Raw genomic sequence first — 13490 nt, 5'->3', positions numbered from 1 at the left:
GCCCACCTCTTTCTCCTACCCACCCAATGACCCAGCAGGCCTGAGACTGAGGGTAGGGGTTGGAGATGAAAGAAACACAGGAGATGGACCCGCAGACAGGCGTGGATGTTCAGGATTCCAGGACCAGCTTGGGCACAGCATACCCTAGTGGGTGGGAGAACTTGCCTCTAGGAGTCCCGCCCATGTGGAGGGAAGGTACTGGCAACCCGGGCACTCCTGCCATGACTGTCCAGCTCACAGGTCCGCGCTGGGTTCTACCTGCTACACACTATGGTCTGGCTGAACACAGCAGCTTCAGGGTGGTTCAGCAGTAACTAGAGCACCAGGGGCCGGGAAGGCAGGGTCCAGACTGGCCTCTGTCAGGGTTAGAGCCAGTGCTTTGCTTTAGATTTGATCCTGACAGATCCACTGGCTTTCAGATCTCTGCCTTCCAGCACCCAGCCTGGGATGTGCTCTTCCTCCGACCATCTCCGGGAGTCTCAGTCTCAATCTCTCAATTTTCTCTGGAGCAGAATTTTGACTTTCACGTTTGTAAGTGTGTGTGTGTGTGTGTGTGTGTGTGTGTGTGTGTGCAGTTTTAATTCTACACGTGGAACAACTGATTTATGGACCAGATTACCCTGGAAAGATCATCCATAAATCATAAGACATTGCATCTATACTCGAGGTAATGATGAACAGGGACCCTGGGATATAAAGCACGCAGAAAAGGCTGAGTATCTAACGCGTATGAATACTACATATGCACAAGAAAGAAAGCAGTAGTAAGTGAGCCTGAGTGCGACGCCGCTGTACTTGTACCTCGCAAGCTTTTCTGTAAGGGGCCTCGTCCCCTTTCCCTCCACTGCATCTTTAGCGCAGCTCAGGGTTAGACCCAGGAGATCTGTCACTTACTCCAGGTTAAGTGACTGAGATTCCCTGAAATGGCTTTTCGGACCAGCCCAGCGCAGGAGGGCAAGAGGCCCAGCTGCGTCCTCTAGGCCGCTGGCTAGGAAAGGACCGCACACCCCCTAGATACCCGCCTGGGTCGGAGCCGGGCCGGTTGTGTGCCCACCGCGCCAGGTGCGCCACCCAGCCCCAGCGCGGCCCCGCCCTCGCGCGCTCTGCACCCGGGACGCCCCAGCACGCGCTCTTCCCACAAGGCCGCCCAGTTCCCCGTGCCCGCATGAAGGCCGCCCAGTTCCCCGTGCCCGCATGGGGGCGCTCCCCTTCCACCCCGCGATCCCACGCGCGCCATTCGGCCCTCTGCGATTATGCTCGCGACCATGACGCGCGCCGCCGCCTACCTGAGGGCCGGCGCGGGAAGCGCGCAGGAAGGGCCGAGGACGCTGAGCCGGGTCGGGGCACGAGGCGCCAGGCGGTGGAACTGGCAGCCGCGGCTGACCGACCGGGCGCGAGGACGCGCGCACGCGCGCTCCCTGCCCTCTCTCCTCCTGTCTACTCCCGGCTAGAGCCCAACCCTGCTGCCACGCGCCGCCCGCCTCGCCGCGCCTAATAACAACGGCGCCCTGGGTCAGGTGGCCGCGCGCGGACAGCGCCGCCATTGGCCCGGCGGGGAGCGCGGTGCACCAGGATTGGCTCGAGGGCGGGTCCTGGGCGGGTCAAGGGCGGAGTTGCGAAGGGAGGCGGGTCCTAGCAGCGGAGGCGGGGCGAGGCCGCGGTCCGCGCCTTTGTGCCCGGCGCGCGCTCTCCGCCCCGCTCCGGCTGCAGCGTCCGCTGCATCAATAATTCAGAGCGGCGGCGGCGGCGGCGGCGGGTGCGGGCAGGAGGCGACGGCAGCTGCGGCTATGCATCGAAGTGCGGCTGGGCAGCCGCTGCACCCCTAAAGCCCGGGCGGGGCTTCCGGAGCACCCGCTGGGGACGCTTGTCCCGGATCGCGAGGGACAACAAGAGTGACCGGGAGGCGTCGCGGAGCTGCGCCCCTAGCTGAGGAGGGGTCTTCAGAGGGGCTGGGGCGGGGGGCGGCTGGCGCGGGCAGCCCCCGGGGCGGGGGGCGGGGTGGGCGCCGGCGGCGCGATGCGGGGCGTCGTGGAGCTGCTGTTGCTGGGCGCTGCGTGGCTGGCAGGCCCGGCCCGCGCGCAGAATGAGACGGAGCCCATCGTGCTGGAGGGCAAGTGCCTGGTGGTGTGCGACTCCAACCCCACGTCCGACCCCACGGGCACAGCCCTGGGCATCTCCGTGCGCTCCGGCAGCGCCAAGGTGGCGTTCTCTGCCATCCGGAGCACCAACCACGAGCCGTCCGAAATGAGTAACCGCACCATGATCATCTACTTTGACCAGGTGAGCGCAGTTTCTTCTACGTGCACATTGGATCTGGGGTGCGGGTGGAAGCAGCGGCAGAAGACGGCTGCTTGAGACCTGCAAGGGCTCGGTGGAGGCGCGGGGACAGCAGCCGGGACTCACTCTGGTCTCCTCCCTTCGTTCCCATCTCCTCATAGGTGCTAGTGAACATCGGGAACAACTTTGATTCCGAACGCAGCACTTTCATCGCCCCGCGCAAAGGGATCTACAGTTTTAACTTCCACGTGGTAAAAGTCTACAACAGACAGACCATTCAGGTCAGCTGCCGCCCCGGGGCCAGGCCCTGGACCCCGTAGGGGACTGCTAGCCGTGCGCGGGCTCTGTGGAGGTGGGGGACACAGGCGGCAGCTGCCTGTGCTCGGGTAGCTCCAAGGAACAGATAATAGAGCCTCACAGTTCTGCGGTTTGACTGGCCCTTGCTTTTTCAGTCCCTTGCTCTTTCGACCTATCTCCACCCCTAGACTGTTTTCTGCTTCCTCCATCGGGGTCCCTTGGAAGAGGTTCCCGGCTTTCCTGGGGATTCCAAGGACTTTCTGTGACAGCTGCCGCTAGCCACACAGACATCCCTATCTTCTGTGAGCTTCCTAGGACTGTCGCCGTCACTACCAGTACCCTCGACCCCTTGCCGCAGCCCCGGGGCTAAGAGGCGGCTAGTGCTCTTGCCTTTAGCCCCGGGGATGGGACAAGGTCCGATTTTTCTAATCTGGAGCCGGGTCCTTATTTTACGGGTCACTCTGATTGTTTTGAACTAGCAGCTTACAGCCTGGGCCGATGAAGGGTGGGGATAGGAGGATGCACAGTGCCACTCCTAGCTCCAGCCTCGTCCCAGCCAGCGCTCTCTGTTTTCAGATCCCAAAGACTCCCAGGTGTCCTTTGAGCCCAGACAGAAGCCTAAAGCGCAGCCTGGGACAGTGACCTGGCCATGGGCTGGCGAGGCCGCCGCAAGGGCAAAGCAGGCTGCGGCGGGCGCGGGCTGGAGCTGGGCGGGGATGGAGCCAGCGTTTTGGAGATGTAGCGGAGCGCACCTCCGTGGGCGCTTTCTAATCAGGCTGAAGCCTTGTTAAGCTTCTTCAGAAGTCTCCACCGCGTCCCAGCAGCTGGGCCAGGAGGGACCGCAATTTCTCTTTTGGTTTTGGCTTTTCGGGAGCGGAGTTGCGTGAGTTTCTCTGTTGGGTGGAGGGAAGCGAGAGAAATCTGGAAGGTCTCCCGGCGCTAAAGTCTCCTGCGATTCGTTAACCTGGGCAGTGCACCCTTCGGTTCTCTGGGCGGGCGCACAATTAAACTGGGACGAAGAATGACTCCCGAGGTGTGAGCAGATGCTTCCTCCCACCCAAATTATTTGGGCTCTAGTTCCCCTGGGACCTTCTGCTGTAAACTGCAGATAGCTGCTTCCTCCCACCGACCCCGCCCCGAGGCCTACGAAGCTGGTCCCCTAGCGCGGCGTCCACACAGTCCCCAGCCTGGGTCCTGCCTCTTCTCAATCAGGTCTTTCTCTTTCCCAGGTGAGCCTCATGTTAAACGGGTGGCCGGTGATTTCAGCCTTCGCTGGGGACCAGGACGTGACCAGGGAGGCAGCCAGCAACGGAGTCCTAATCCAAATGGAGAAAGGCGACCGAGCATACCTCAAGCTGGAGCGGGGGAACTTAATGGGGGGCTGGAAGTACTCGACCTTCTCCGGATTCCTCGTGTTTCCCCTCTGACCGGCTGCTAACCCGGATGGAGGCCGGGAGAAGGTGAAGGCAGGAGGGGGAGAGACCAAGAGGCTGAAATTAAGAAGGCGAGAAAGCGGCACCACTTGAAACTTCCCACGTTCCCCATCCTCATCGGGTAATCAGGCGCGCACGGCGGTTGGACAACTTGGTGTTTCCTTGTTAGAAGTCAATTCCGTTTAGCTCCGCGCACTCCCGTTTCCAAAAATAAATTTGTCTCCCCCAGTCCAGCTGCAGTAATCAAGAAAAGACTGCCTTGTCATTGTTTCTTACTCCCATGTTCATGTTCCCAGCGATTTATTTAAAAGAAACTTTATACTTAACTATATAATGTGAAATATTTTCCCCTAGGCCCCCTCTGAATCTTTCCACTTAACGAAAATCTAATATTTTCCTTCCCCCTTTTTTGGTTTGGAGAGAGGATGAGGTTTTTGTTTTGTTTTATTCCTATTTTTGTTTCTGAATGGGGAAAGTCGTTTTAATCCGACAAGTATTACTCTTCTTTCGGTTGCGTTGTATTCTCAGCTGCCTGTTAGCAGAGAAAGGATTCACCTCACTAGTGACTGGTTGAAACTATACATAAATATATATCATTTGTACATGAAGAACTCTTCCCAGTGGAAACTGGCTGCGTTCCCGTATTTCTATGTCCTGTTCGGAGTGGTCGTGAGTCTAAGGCTGCTTGGTGTCTGATGCCCTTGTCAACACCCTCGTGCTCTGTGGCCCCCGCTACCTGCCCAGGAGGGTCTTCGGAACGACTCCTCCCCCCCTGTACCATACGTGTGGATAGCCAATTAATTTTGCTTTACTCCAATAAAGTCAAAGTGAGACTTTTATTTTTCTGAAACAGCTTTCTGAACTCCGCATCTTCCCAGGCTTTGAAGGTGAAGTTGGGGACCCAGGGTGCCAAGGCAAGGTTTAGCAAAACAGGCACAAAGAAGGCCGGTCGGGTGCAAGGGCTGACATGACACTGGCTCTGAGCTCCCACCTGCACCAGGCCTAAGCTGGCCTGCTTCGCCTGTGCACCCTGCTTTGTGTGGCAAAACCCAAAAAATAGGGTCTCCCCCTTGGGAGTGAAGTTTGGGCTTTTCAGATTCCAAATGCGTCGGAATCATCTCCATTGGAAGACCCGAAACCAGCCTGCCGCCCAAGTGGCAGCTTCCCCGCGCCTTCTGCTCCTGGATGTCCCCAGCCCTCGTCTGCTCCGCCATTCCCGAAGCAGCATACGTTTTATACCAACGCCTCTGAATCCCGAGTCGCCTGCCAATGACCCGGCACCCTGGACCTGTGATCGCACTCATTCGCAGGACTGTTCTTGGAGAGGTTCGTCCAGGAGTTTTGATTGTAATGGAACATAATGTGAAAGCAAAATTGAAATAAACAACTTCGTTTTAAGTCTGGAAGCCTGACCCAGTCGCTTCGGCAGCAGCAGGGAGGTTGGGAGTTGGGAAACAGGTGGGCGGCTGCGGAGGGCAAAGGGCAGGATCCGAGCCCGTGAGGCTGCTCTGCTTCCAGTCCCTCTGGGGATTTTTCCCGGCCTGAGATTTAGGGTTGAATTTCTGACTCCAGGAGGAAGAAGAGAGGAAGAGGAGGGATGATAAGGGCACAATAAGCGACATTGCTCAGATTTATTCTTGCCTGCCATTTGTCTGATTTAAAGATTTCCTGAGCACAGACTCGGCATGGAGTTGAAATCTAGGCTCTTTCTGCGCCTGCAATTCAGGGGCCCTGCAGCCCCAAAGGCCAGAGGATAGGTGGGGACTTCGTGGTGGGGAAAGGACCGCCTTTTCCTTCAAGTCTAATTGTTCCCTTTCTCCCTCATCAGTAGTCCCAAGAGAAGTGTGGATGAGGAGGAACAGGTGGGCCATAGGGAACTGAAAAAGGAAACCTGTTCTTTATTAAGAAAGACAGGCATTGCCTGTGGTCTTCCTATGGGGAGGGAGAGGCCAGGGACTCCTCCAACGGTGGTAGAAGTACCTCCAGCCAAACGAACCAGAGCGCAGAGCCTGCCCTTCAGGCGAGCAGAGACCCCTGCAGGCTAGAGGCTCAAGGCTGGCCAGGCCATTACAGTATCCAAGCATGGAAGCAGAGTCCAGAACACTCCAGAGCTCACCAAGGCATCTGTGTGTAGTCTCCCTTCTTCCTGAGGATAGAAACGCTTGGGTTATTGTCCATGCAGTTAGGGGCCCACCAGGCTGTGGTGAAGGGCAACTCTCTTTCCCAGTCCCAGTTTGTCTACTTCTATAAAGACAGAAAAGAATCCAAGCATCTCCTTGAGTCCTTCCTGTACTGCACATCCAGCCTTTCTCTGTTCCTGGATCTGAGGCAGGCAGGTCATTTTGCCCAGGTTAGTGATCATGGTTGGAACCTGTGCTGTGTGTGTGTGTGTGTGTGTGTGTGTGTGTGTGTGCAGGAGGGCGCTGCATATGAGGAAATAGGGCACACTGAGCCCCAGCATTGGGGCTCATGGAGTGAAATTAGTTACAGCCAATGAACCCTAAGGGGAAATGAGATGGAGAGGTTCTCCGAGATGCTGCCCTGGCACAGCTGACCCCTTCTTTAGGAGGGTTCCTGCCTCTCCAAAGCGGAATCTGATATTGGAGACCCTTCTCCGTCAGGCTGCAGCCACTTCTTCCATCTTCCTTCCTCTGTCATTTGATGGATGCTTCTCCCATTGTTATCTTTGGATCCCCACACCTGTTATTCCTGTCCTGGAGATTGAAATATCTTTTCTCTCCCGCACTTTTCAAAATCCTATCCCGGGGCATTCAGGACATTAGTGCTTCCTCTGGGGCACTGGTGTCTGAGGATCACCACCCTTCCTTGTTCTCCAACCAGACCTTGTTTGGAGCTGGGGTTGTTCCCCACTCTGCTCTGTGTCCCACTGGGCAGTGGTGGCTTAACTAGCAAGCCCTTAGACTTGCTAAACTGCTGTCCCTGCCCTGGGCTGTCACATATCTCAAATTGCCTTCACCCTCCGGCCTGAGCTTGCCCTTAGCCTGTGTGGGGCTGTGGATAGCTTCCCTCACACCTCTGGGAAGAAAAAAAAAGGGGAGGGAGGGAGTCATGTTTACCTGAACTGGAGGAAAACTGAGTCCAGACTAAAGGGCCCCAGATTCCAACTGGTGTACTGGGGATCCAGAGGGATAGAGAAGAAAGGGTCTGCAGATCAGCTCTTTGCCGCCCCAACCAGGGTCTAGGGGAGGGGTGCTAAAACCTGTACCTCACGGTGGATTCTTTTAAGATTTTGAATCCCCTGTATCCCAGATCTCCGTGCCCTGTCTCCTGCTTTCATTTAGCATAAAATACTTTAAATCAGGCCCTGCAGGGCAGCGATGAAGAATCTTTTAAAGCTTTCAGGGTAAGCAGCCCGAAGTGAGGATGTGCCACATGTGCCATGGGCTCTCCACCTCTGCTCTGGGGGGCCCAGGACCCCCTCCTCCTTCAGCCTCACCCTCTGAAAGGCTCCTTCCCAGCCGGATCACCTTGGTGACTTCCTCCTCTCCTGGCTCACCTCCCCTTGGGTAGGGCTGTCTCCCCTTCTCTGGCCTCCCTCTTTGGAGAGTGGGCTCTCTTGCTAGTGGTTTACCCTCAAGTCCCGGGCAGGGCACTGGGTATCTTCTGCCCAGAGTTCAGCTAGCCCTAGGGCATGGCAAGGGGGAACTCAGGAGGCTTCCAGCAACCAAAAAGCTGGCCTCTCTGCCTGGTTCTCCATGCTGTGCCAAGCATTTCTTGAGCCTGGTGGGCAAGGGCCCTGCTTCCTGCCCAGCATTGCCCAGTTGAACCTTCCCATGCTTGAGGGTCTGGGAGCACACCTTCCTTGATGCACTGGACTGCTGGAGCGGACTGGCTGGTCTGCTCCGCTCCTAATGAGAAAATAATAACCTAGATGGAGCGGGAGCCTCTGCTGACTGCTGACTCCTTAATTGTTGCCTTAATGGGTTGGTAGTGGAGGCTGCCCTGCAGTGGTAAGGGTCAGGATTCTTCCTTAGGGCTTAAGGAAGGTCTTAGGCTCCAGTGGACAGCAGGTAAGGCCAGGGGTCCTGCCACCACTGGATTTACATGTGACCTTACATGACCCTTTCCCCCCACCCCCAGTCACAGATCTGTCCCTAAATCTAAATCTTCCCCTCACTCAGTCACACATCTCTGAGCAGGAGCTTGGTCAAATTCTGTCACTCCCTGGGGCATTCAAACAAAATAGGAAATCTTACCTTACTGTGAGGGACCCTGTCTCCCTGAACTGAAGCTGAAGCCCAGAGGTAAAGCTCAGACCTTCTCTCTTTTGAGCTTATTCTGTGGAACAAGGAAAGGTTGCCCAGGAGACCATTACAAAGGATTCCAGGATCTTGTGGCATCCAGATCCTCACTGAAGAGCCATACACTCTCTGAGCCTCAGTCTCCTTATTTAAAATGGAAAGAATAATGTCTTCACAGCTAGGTAGTTGGGAAAACTATTCTAAAAGGTATTTTAAAACACTCAGCCCTGGTGAAGACAAAATGCTGAAAAAATGGCAGCAATAGTGAAAAATAACAGCTACCTAGAGAGTCACACTGTCACAGAAGCACAATGTAAGGGAGCACCTGAGTGGATCCCCACAGTGAACAGAGGGGGAACTGAAACCAGGGAGAGGCGGGACATGGGGCAAGTGAGTAGGAATGCTAGAGACAGGAAGGGGATCCTGTGCTTTAGCTTTTCCCTGACACTTCCATCCCTGCCTTGCTGTCAGTCACAAAAATTGGAGATTTTGTGCCCTAAATGTCTTCCATTGTCACTTCTGTTGCCGCTTGTGCCTCAGCACTTGCGTGGAACACTGTGGGTGAATACTCTCTCTGATTGTCCGCATGCTGGCCCATGCTTCATCAGATCACAAGGCCTGTTTGCTCTCTGTGCCCCTTTGGAGGGCATTCCCTTCTCAGGCAGTCCTCTTCACCGTGCTTGGCTCAGGGCCTCACAAGGTACCCTGCCCAGAGAGAGTGTCCTGTGATAGTGTCATGAGCCAAATCAAACTGTGCCTGGCACTCAGTCCTTGCTGCCCTACCCATCCCCACACATTGCCAATAAGGACATTGGCACGGAGGTCCTCCTTGATCTGGGCAGCCAGTAAAGCTTCCTGGACATCTTCACTTGCTCCCACCTCTTCTTCCCATTTTGCCCTGAGCTCAAGGTGTTCCCAGGAAGTCCCAGCTATGACCCTTGGTGGCAATGAATGGTGACAGTAAAGAAGAGGCCAAGGTTAGACATATGGGTTAATGTTCAGGCTTGTTGCCAGGTCTTCTCTGGAAAGATGTTTGCTGTACATGGATGAGACTGCCTGAGCTTCATCAATAGTGAGGAAACAGCATGGCTGATGTCAAGAAGGAGCACCTCATGGCCATCTAGAAAGTCCTCCAGCTGTGTGGTTACAGCCTAGAGCTTAAGGACTTTGCTGCTTACCTTGCTGAGTTCTGAAGAGTTCCAGAAAGGGGCATAGGGTTAGGAATTAAAGATATACTTCTTTCTGACCTGGGCAGGCTCCAACCTGAACTCGACTCTATTTGAGCTCCACTTCATCTGAAGAGCCACCCCCTCCCCATGCTGGCTACCTGAACTCTGCTGGTCAGATCATACCCTGACCACTACTCTGCTGGAGGCTAACCTCCATGCAGGTTGGACCCTCGTCTCTGTTCCTAAGGATGTGTACCCAGGACCTGGAACAGTGTCAGTGGCGGGAATGATCTTTCTATGCTCCTTGAATAGATGACAACATGGGACTGGGAGGACAGCTGAATGGAGGGATTATTGGTTGTACTGTGGGCATATCTGCCTGACCCACCAGACTACGAGCTTCACAGAGATATCTATGTTATCTCCCTTGTTTGCAATTCTATTCTAACTGCCTAACAGAGTGTATGGAATGCAGCCAGCATGAAGAGTATTTCTTGAATGAGTGTGGTACTTTGGATATGGGCTTCACTGCACTGTGAGATCCTGGCGTGCAGGCTCAGCATTGCGCTCCTCTCTAAATCATCACCATTCCCTGAACAGCTGCGTTTCGGATGGAACTGCTTTGTATCTGTTGTCTGGGGCTGACCTTACAACACAAGCTCTCGTCACATGCTGCTTGCCCACCCCATGCTTAATATGCTATACACACCTTAGAGGCCAAGGCCTCTTCTCATTTTTCTTAAAGGCCAAGAACATTCACTCCAGCATCCCGGATCGTGGTTCAGTACTGGTTGGTTGTTCCATGAATCCAGCATCAAGCCATTTAGTCATGGAAATTCATAGGTATTGAAGCCTCAGTGATGGTGAGGGGTGAGGTCCTGTAGTGGCAGTGAGTCAGGGAAGTCCAACAAGTTGCCACCTGGAGCCTTAGCCAGCGGTGGGCGGGTAACTCTTTGCTCACAGCAGCCATAGGCTCTCTGAGGCTTTGTTCTAGCTTAAAGCAGAATGAATCCTGCAATCCCTTCACAGTTATGGGTTCTGCTGCAGATCGTAGAGGAAGAGCTGGCTTAGCTATTTTCTTCTAAACGAAATCAAGGATTCCCCAAATCCCTTACACTTCTCAGCCTCAGTGTTCAGCTGGGAGTTCAGCCCAACAAAGAGTTCTCTGGAAAGCTCTGTTAGCCAGCAGCAACCTGCTTACTCAGGCAAGGCACCAGGAGCCCTTTCTTCCATCATCAGAAATTACTGCACACTTTCAGAGAAACTTTCAAAGAGGGAAGAGGGAATTACTAACAAAAGAGAGGCAACTGGGCATTTCTTCCTCCTCATTTAAAAGGAAGCTGTGTGCTTTGCCCAGATCTTGTATTAGAAGGACTCCTTTGTATTCTGGGAGGCTAAAAAATAAACTCCCCAGTGCATACTTTGCTGAAAAGTTCAGATGATTTTATAATGACTGAGTGGCACCAAATATGGCATTAAGATGCAGCTGATGGGGAGCCTACTATTTTACTAACTCATCTTGATCAGAGTTGGTCGGTGTAGGTCTCAGCAATGTTCTAAATGCTCTCTCTCCTTCTTTCTTCTTGAAGGAGTTCATTTCAGGTGGCCAGATTGCTTACTGATTCTGGAGAGGCTGAGGGAGAGTGCCTGTTTGCAATACCAATTGAGCTGTGGATGCCGACTCACAGCTCATCCTCAGCAGCGTCTGAGTGTCTGCTGCTTTTCCTTCTTCCTCCTCTGGGCTCTTGATGCTTCCCAAGTGGGAGCGTGTCTGGCAGGGTCACCCGCACGTGGAACGAAATCACCTCCTGCAACAGTGACTGACAGTGGTGCTCTTTGAGGCTCTGGAGTTTTCAGCCGTCTTCCTTGATTGCCAAAATGTGTCCCTATCTCTGTCATAAGAAGTTGGGGTCCAGGCTGAGTGCAGAAACAAGCCTGTCCCCTGAGGAGTGATACCGTACCACCTGTAAAGTCCCATGACAACTGGAGACTGCAAGGTACAAGACTTTCTGAGTGGCAGTTAGGTCTTCATGGCAGAGTTTCTGGCTTGAAGTTGTCATTGGAATCCTGCTTTCTAGCTTCTGTCCACAGAATAAACCATCTGATGACCAGCTCTTGGGGCTGTGACACGAATCTTCTCTTGGCCCTTCTGAATCTAAATGGGCCAAAATATGCTTCTCAAAAACCCCAGAGAAGGCCTTCTATGGGCCTGCAATCATTTTGGTGACACTGGGACCTGGAAGCATATGTCCTCTTATCACAGAGCTCGACATACTTAGGAGGATTTGGCCGACACCCATTCAGCATTCTTCAACTCAGTTTGGGCAAGCGAAAAATAAAAGCCCAGCACAGACCACATGCTAACTTTACTTTTTCTTCAGACTCCACTCACTTTACTTTGTGTTTGCAGGTGGTCTTTTTCCTACTCTGGATAGATGGAGTAGAAAAAGTAAAGCTCTGTCCAGCAGCATCTTCTTCCAAATTGCAATGTCTCATTCTTGTGCTTTGCCTTTTGAACAAGAGAAAGATGTTGATGTCTTTGTCCTCATGTCCCCCGCTTTGGGCCCTCAGAGTTTACTCACATGAGGCCCAAAAGAGGCCTCAAAAAGAACTCATAAGTAATGCACCTCTCTGGTCACATTTTTTTTTTTTAAATGTATTTGGTGTAGGGTCTTACTATGCAGCTCAGACTCGTAGTGTTCCTCCTGTTTTCAGCCTCCCCAGCACTGGGATTACAGGCATGTGCCAGCATGCCCAGACACAGTCACCTGCTCAGTGCACTCCGGGGGCAGGGCCAGCATGGCATGTGGGACTGGGGATGGAATCCTGGTCCCTGCACTTGCCAAAGCAGGTGCTTAATCTGCTGAGCTATCTCACCAGCCCCACAATTTGTTTTGTAGCTCTAAAATAGTTCACTTTCAAGTGGCTCAAAATTCAGCAAAATAAAATCATTCTAAAGTATTAAAAAAACCCATGAGGCCTGCAATAAGAGAATCTATTGTGAGCCAAATATCCTTACAGTAGCCACAAGGACTGCATGACTACGACCTGCCAACCTCTGTGACCTCATCTTCTACTGTTTTCCTTTACTACAGAATCTGGCTTTTTCTTCATTTCTAGAAAGTGCCAAGCTCTCTTCTGTGCCAGAGCTTTGCATATGTTGATCCTTTGGGAAAAAAGAACTCTCATCTTCTACTTGTTTTGTGTTTTTCCTTCTATTCTTTTAAATCTGAGCTAAGATTCCACCATTTCCTGATGACTATAATTCAAGCCACTTCCTTTACTTCTAGCTGAGCGCTATCACACTGCCCTGCTTGACTTTTCCTACAGTAGGCATACCCCTAAGAAATGCTTACTTATGGCTTTACTGTCTCTCTTCTTCCCCAGGACAGTGAGCTCTGCTGTGTGTCTCACTTTATTCACAGAGTTTGGAGAAGAGCCTGGGAGGGTGGAAGACTGATTCATTTATGAATGACTGAATGGCAGGCCATTCCTCTAGTCACATTCCTCCCTCAGGGAAGAGCTGTGTTCTCATTGGTCCCATACTCAAGAGCTCAGAGGTTTGAGGGAGCCTTTTAATGAATGTCACCCATCAGAAGCCTTAGTCATACTGAGGTGAGATAGGGCTGACAACCATGATATCCAGGATGAGGGCTAGAAAACTGGCCTTTTAGCCCCAAGCCAAAGGACTGGGTTTCTTATATGGCATCATCTGTTTTAAGACTGATTAATTCAGCTGAATCTCAAGATTGGTATAGGGAAAACTGAAGTTAGCTGTGAATGATGAATTTTTCCCATGGAAATTATCCTTCAGCACATAGGCATGAATAGGAAAATAAGGAGCAAAGGGACCTTGGTCAAGAGCAGAGGGGCAAGCAGCCAGGATGTCACTCCTGGGAGTGTAACTGAGCTTGGAGCAGAGGTAGGTGGCAAGGTGAGGACTGAGAGAACAAAGTGAGGGCAGAAGGATCAGAGGTCCAGGGAGAAAGTGGCTTCTTATCTGTCCCCAAGAGAGGACAAGGCGCAGCAAGGTAGTCTAAAATTGTTGGAAA

General features: G+C 53.1%; 1 protein-coding gene across 1 annotated transcript; it reads left to right on the top strand.

Moving 5' to 3' along the window:
* Positions 1 to 1723: 1723 nt before the first annotated feature.
* Positions 1724 to 4001, top strand: Cbln1 (cerebellin 1 precursor). The gene is made up of 3 exons (XM_004643383.1): positions 1724 to 2280; positions 2439 to 2558; positions 3804 to 4001. The coding sequence occupies exons 1-3, from the start codon at positions 2017 to 2019 to the stop codon at positions 3999 to 4001; spliced, it is 582 nt and encodes a 193-aa protein (XP_004643440.1). The 5' UTR covers positions 1724 to 2016.
* The last annotated feature ends 9489 nt before the right edge of the window (positions 4002 to 13490 follow it).

The sequence above is a fragment of the Octodon degus genome, unplaced genomic scaffold (genome assembly GCF_000260255.1).
Source record: "Octodon degus isolate 3935 unplaced genomic scaffold, OctDeg1.0 scaffold00173, whole genome shotgun sequence".
NCBI lineage: Eukaryota > Metazoa > Chordata > Mammalia > Rodentia > Octodontidae > Octodon > Octodon degus.
The sequence above is the reverse complement of the archived record's forward strand: the minus strand, read 5'-3'. Positions and strand labels throughout refer to the sequence as shown.

Bases quoted from the DNA above. Each gene is read 5' to 3' on its own strand.
- Cbln1 (XM_004643383.1), top strand. From the start codon at position 2,017: ATGCGGGGCGTCGTGGAGCTGCTGTTGCTGGGCGCTGCGTGGCTGGCA. The intron at 2,281-2,438 runs GTGAGCGCAGTT...ATCTCCTCATAG, and splicing joins TGATCATCTACTTTGACCAG to GTGCTAGTGAACATCGGGAA. The intron at 2,559-3,803 runs GTCAGCTGCCGC...TCTCTTTCCCAG, and splicing joins ACAACAGACAGACCATTCAG to GTGAGCCTCATGTTAAACGG.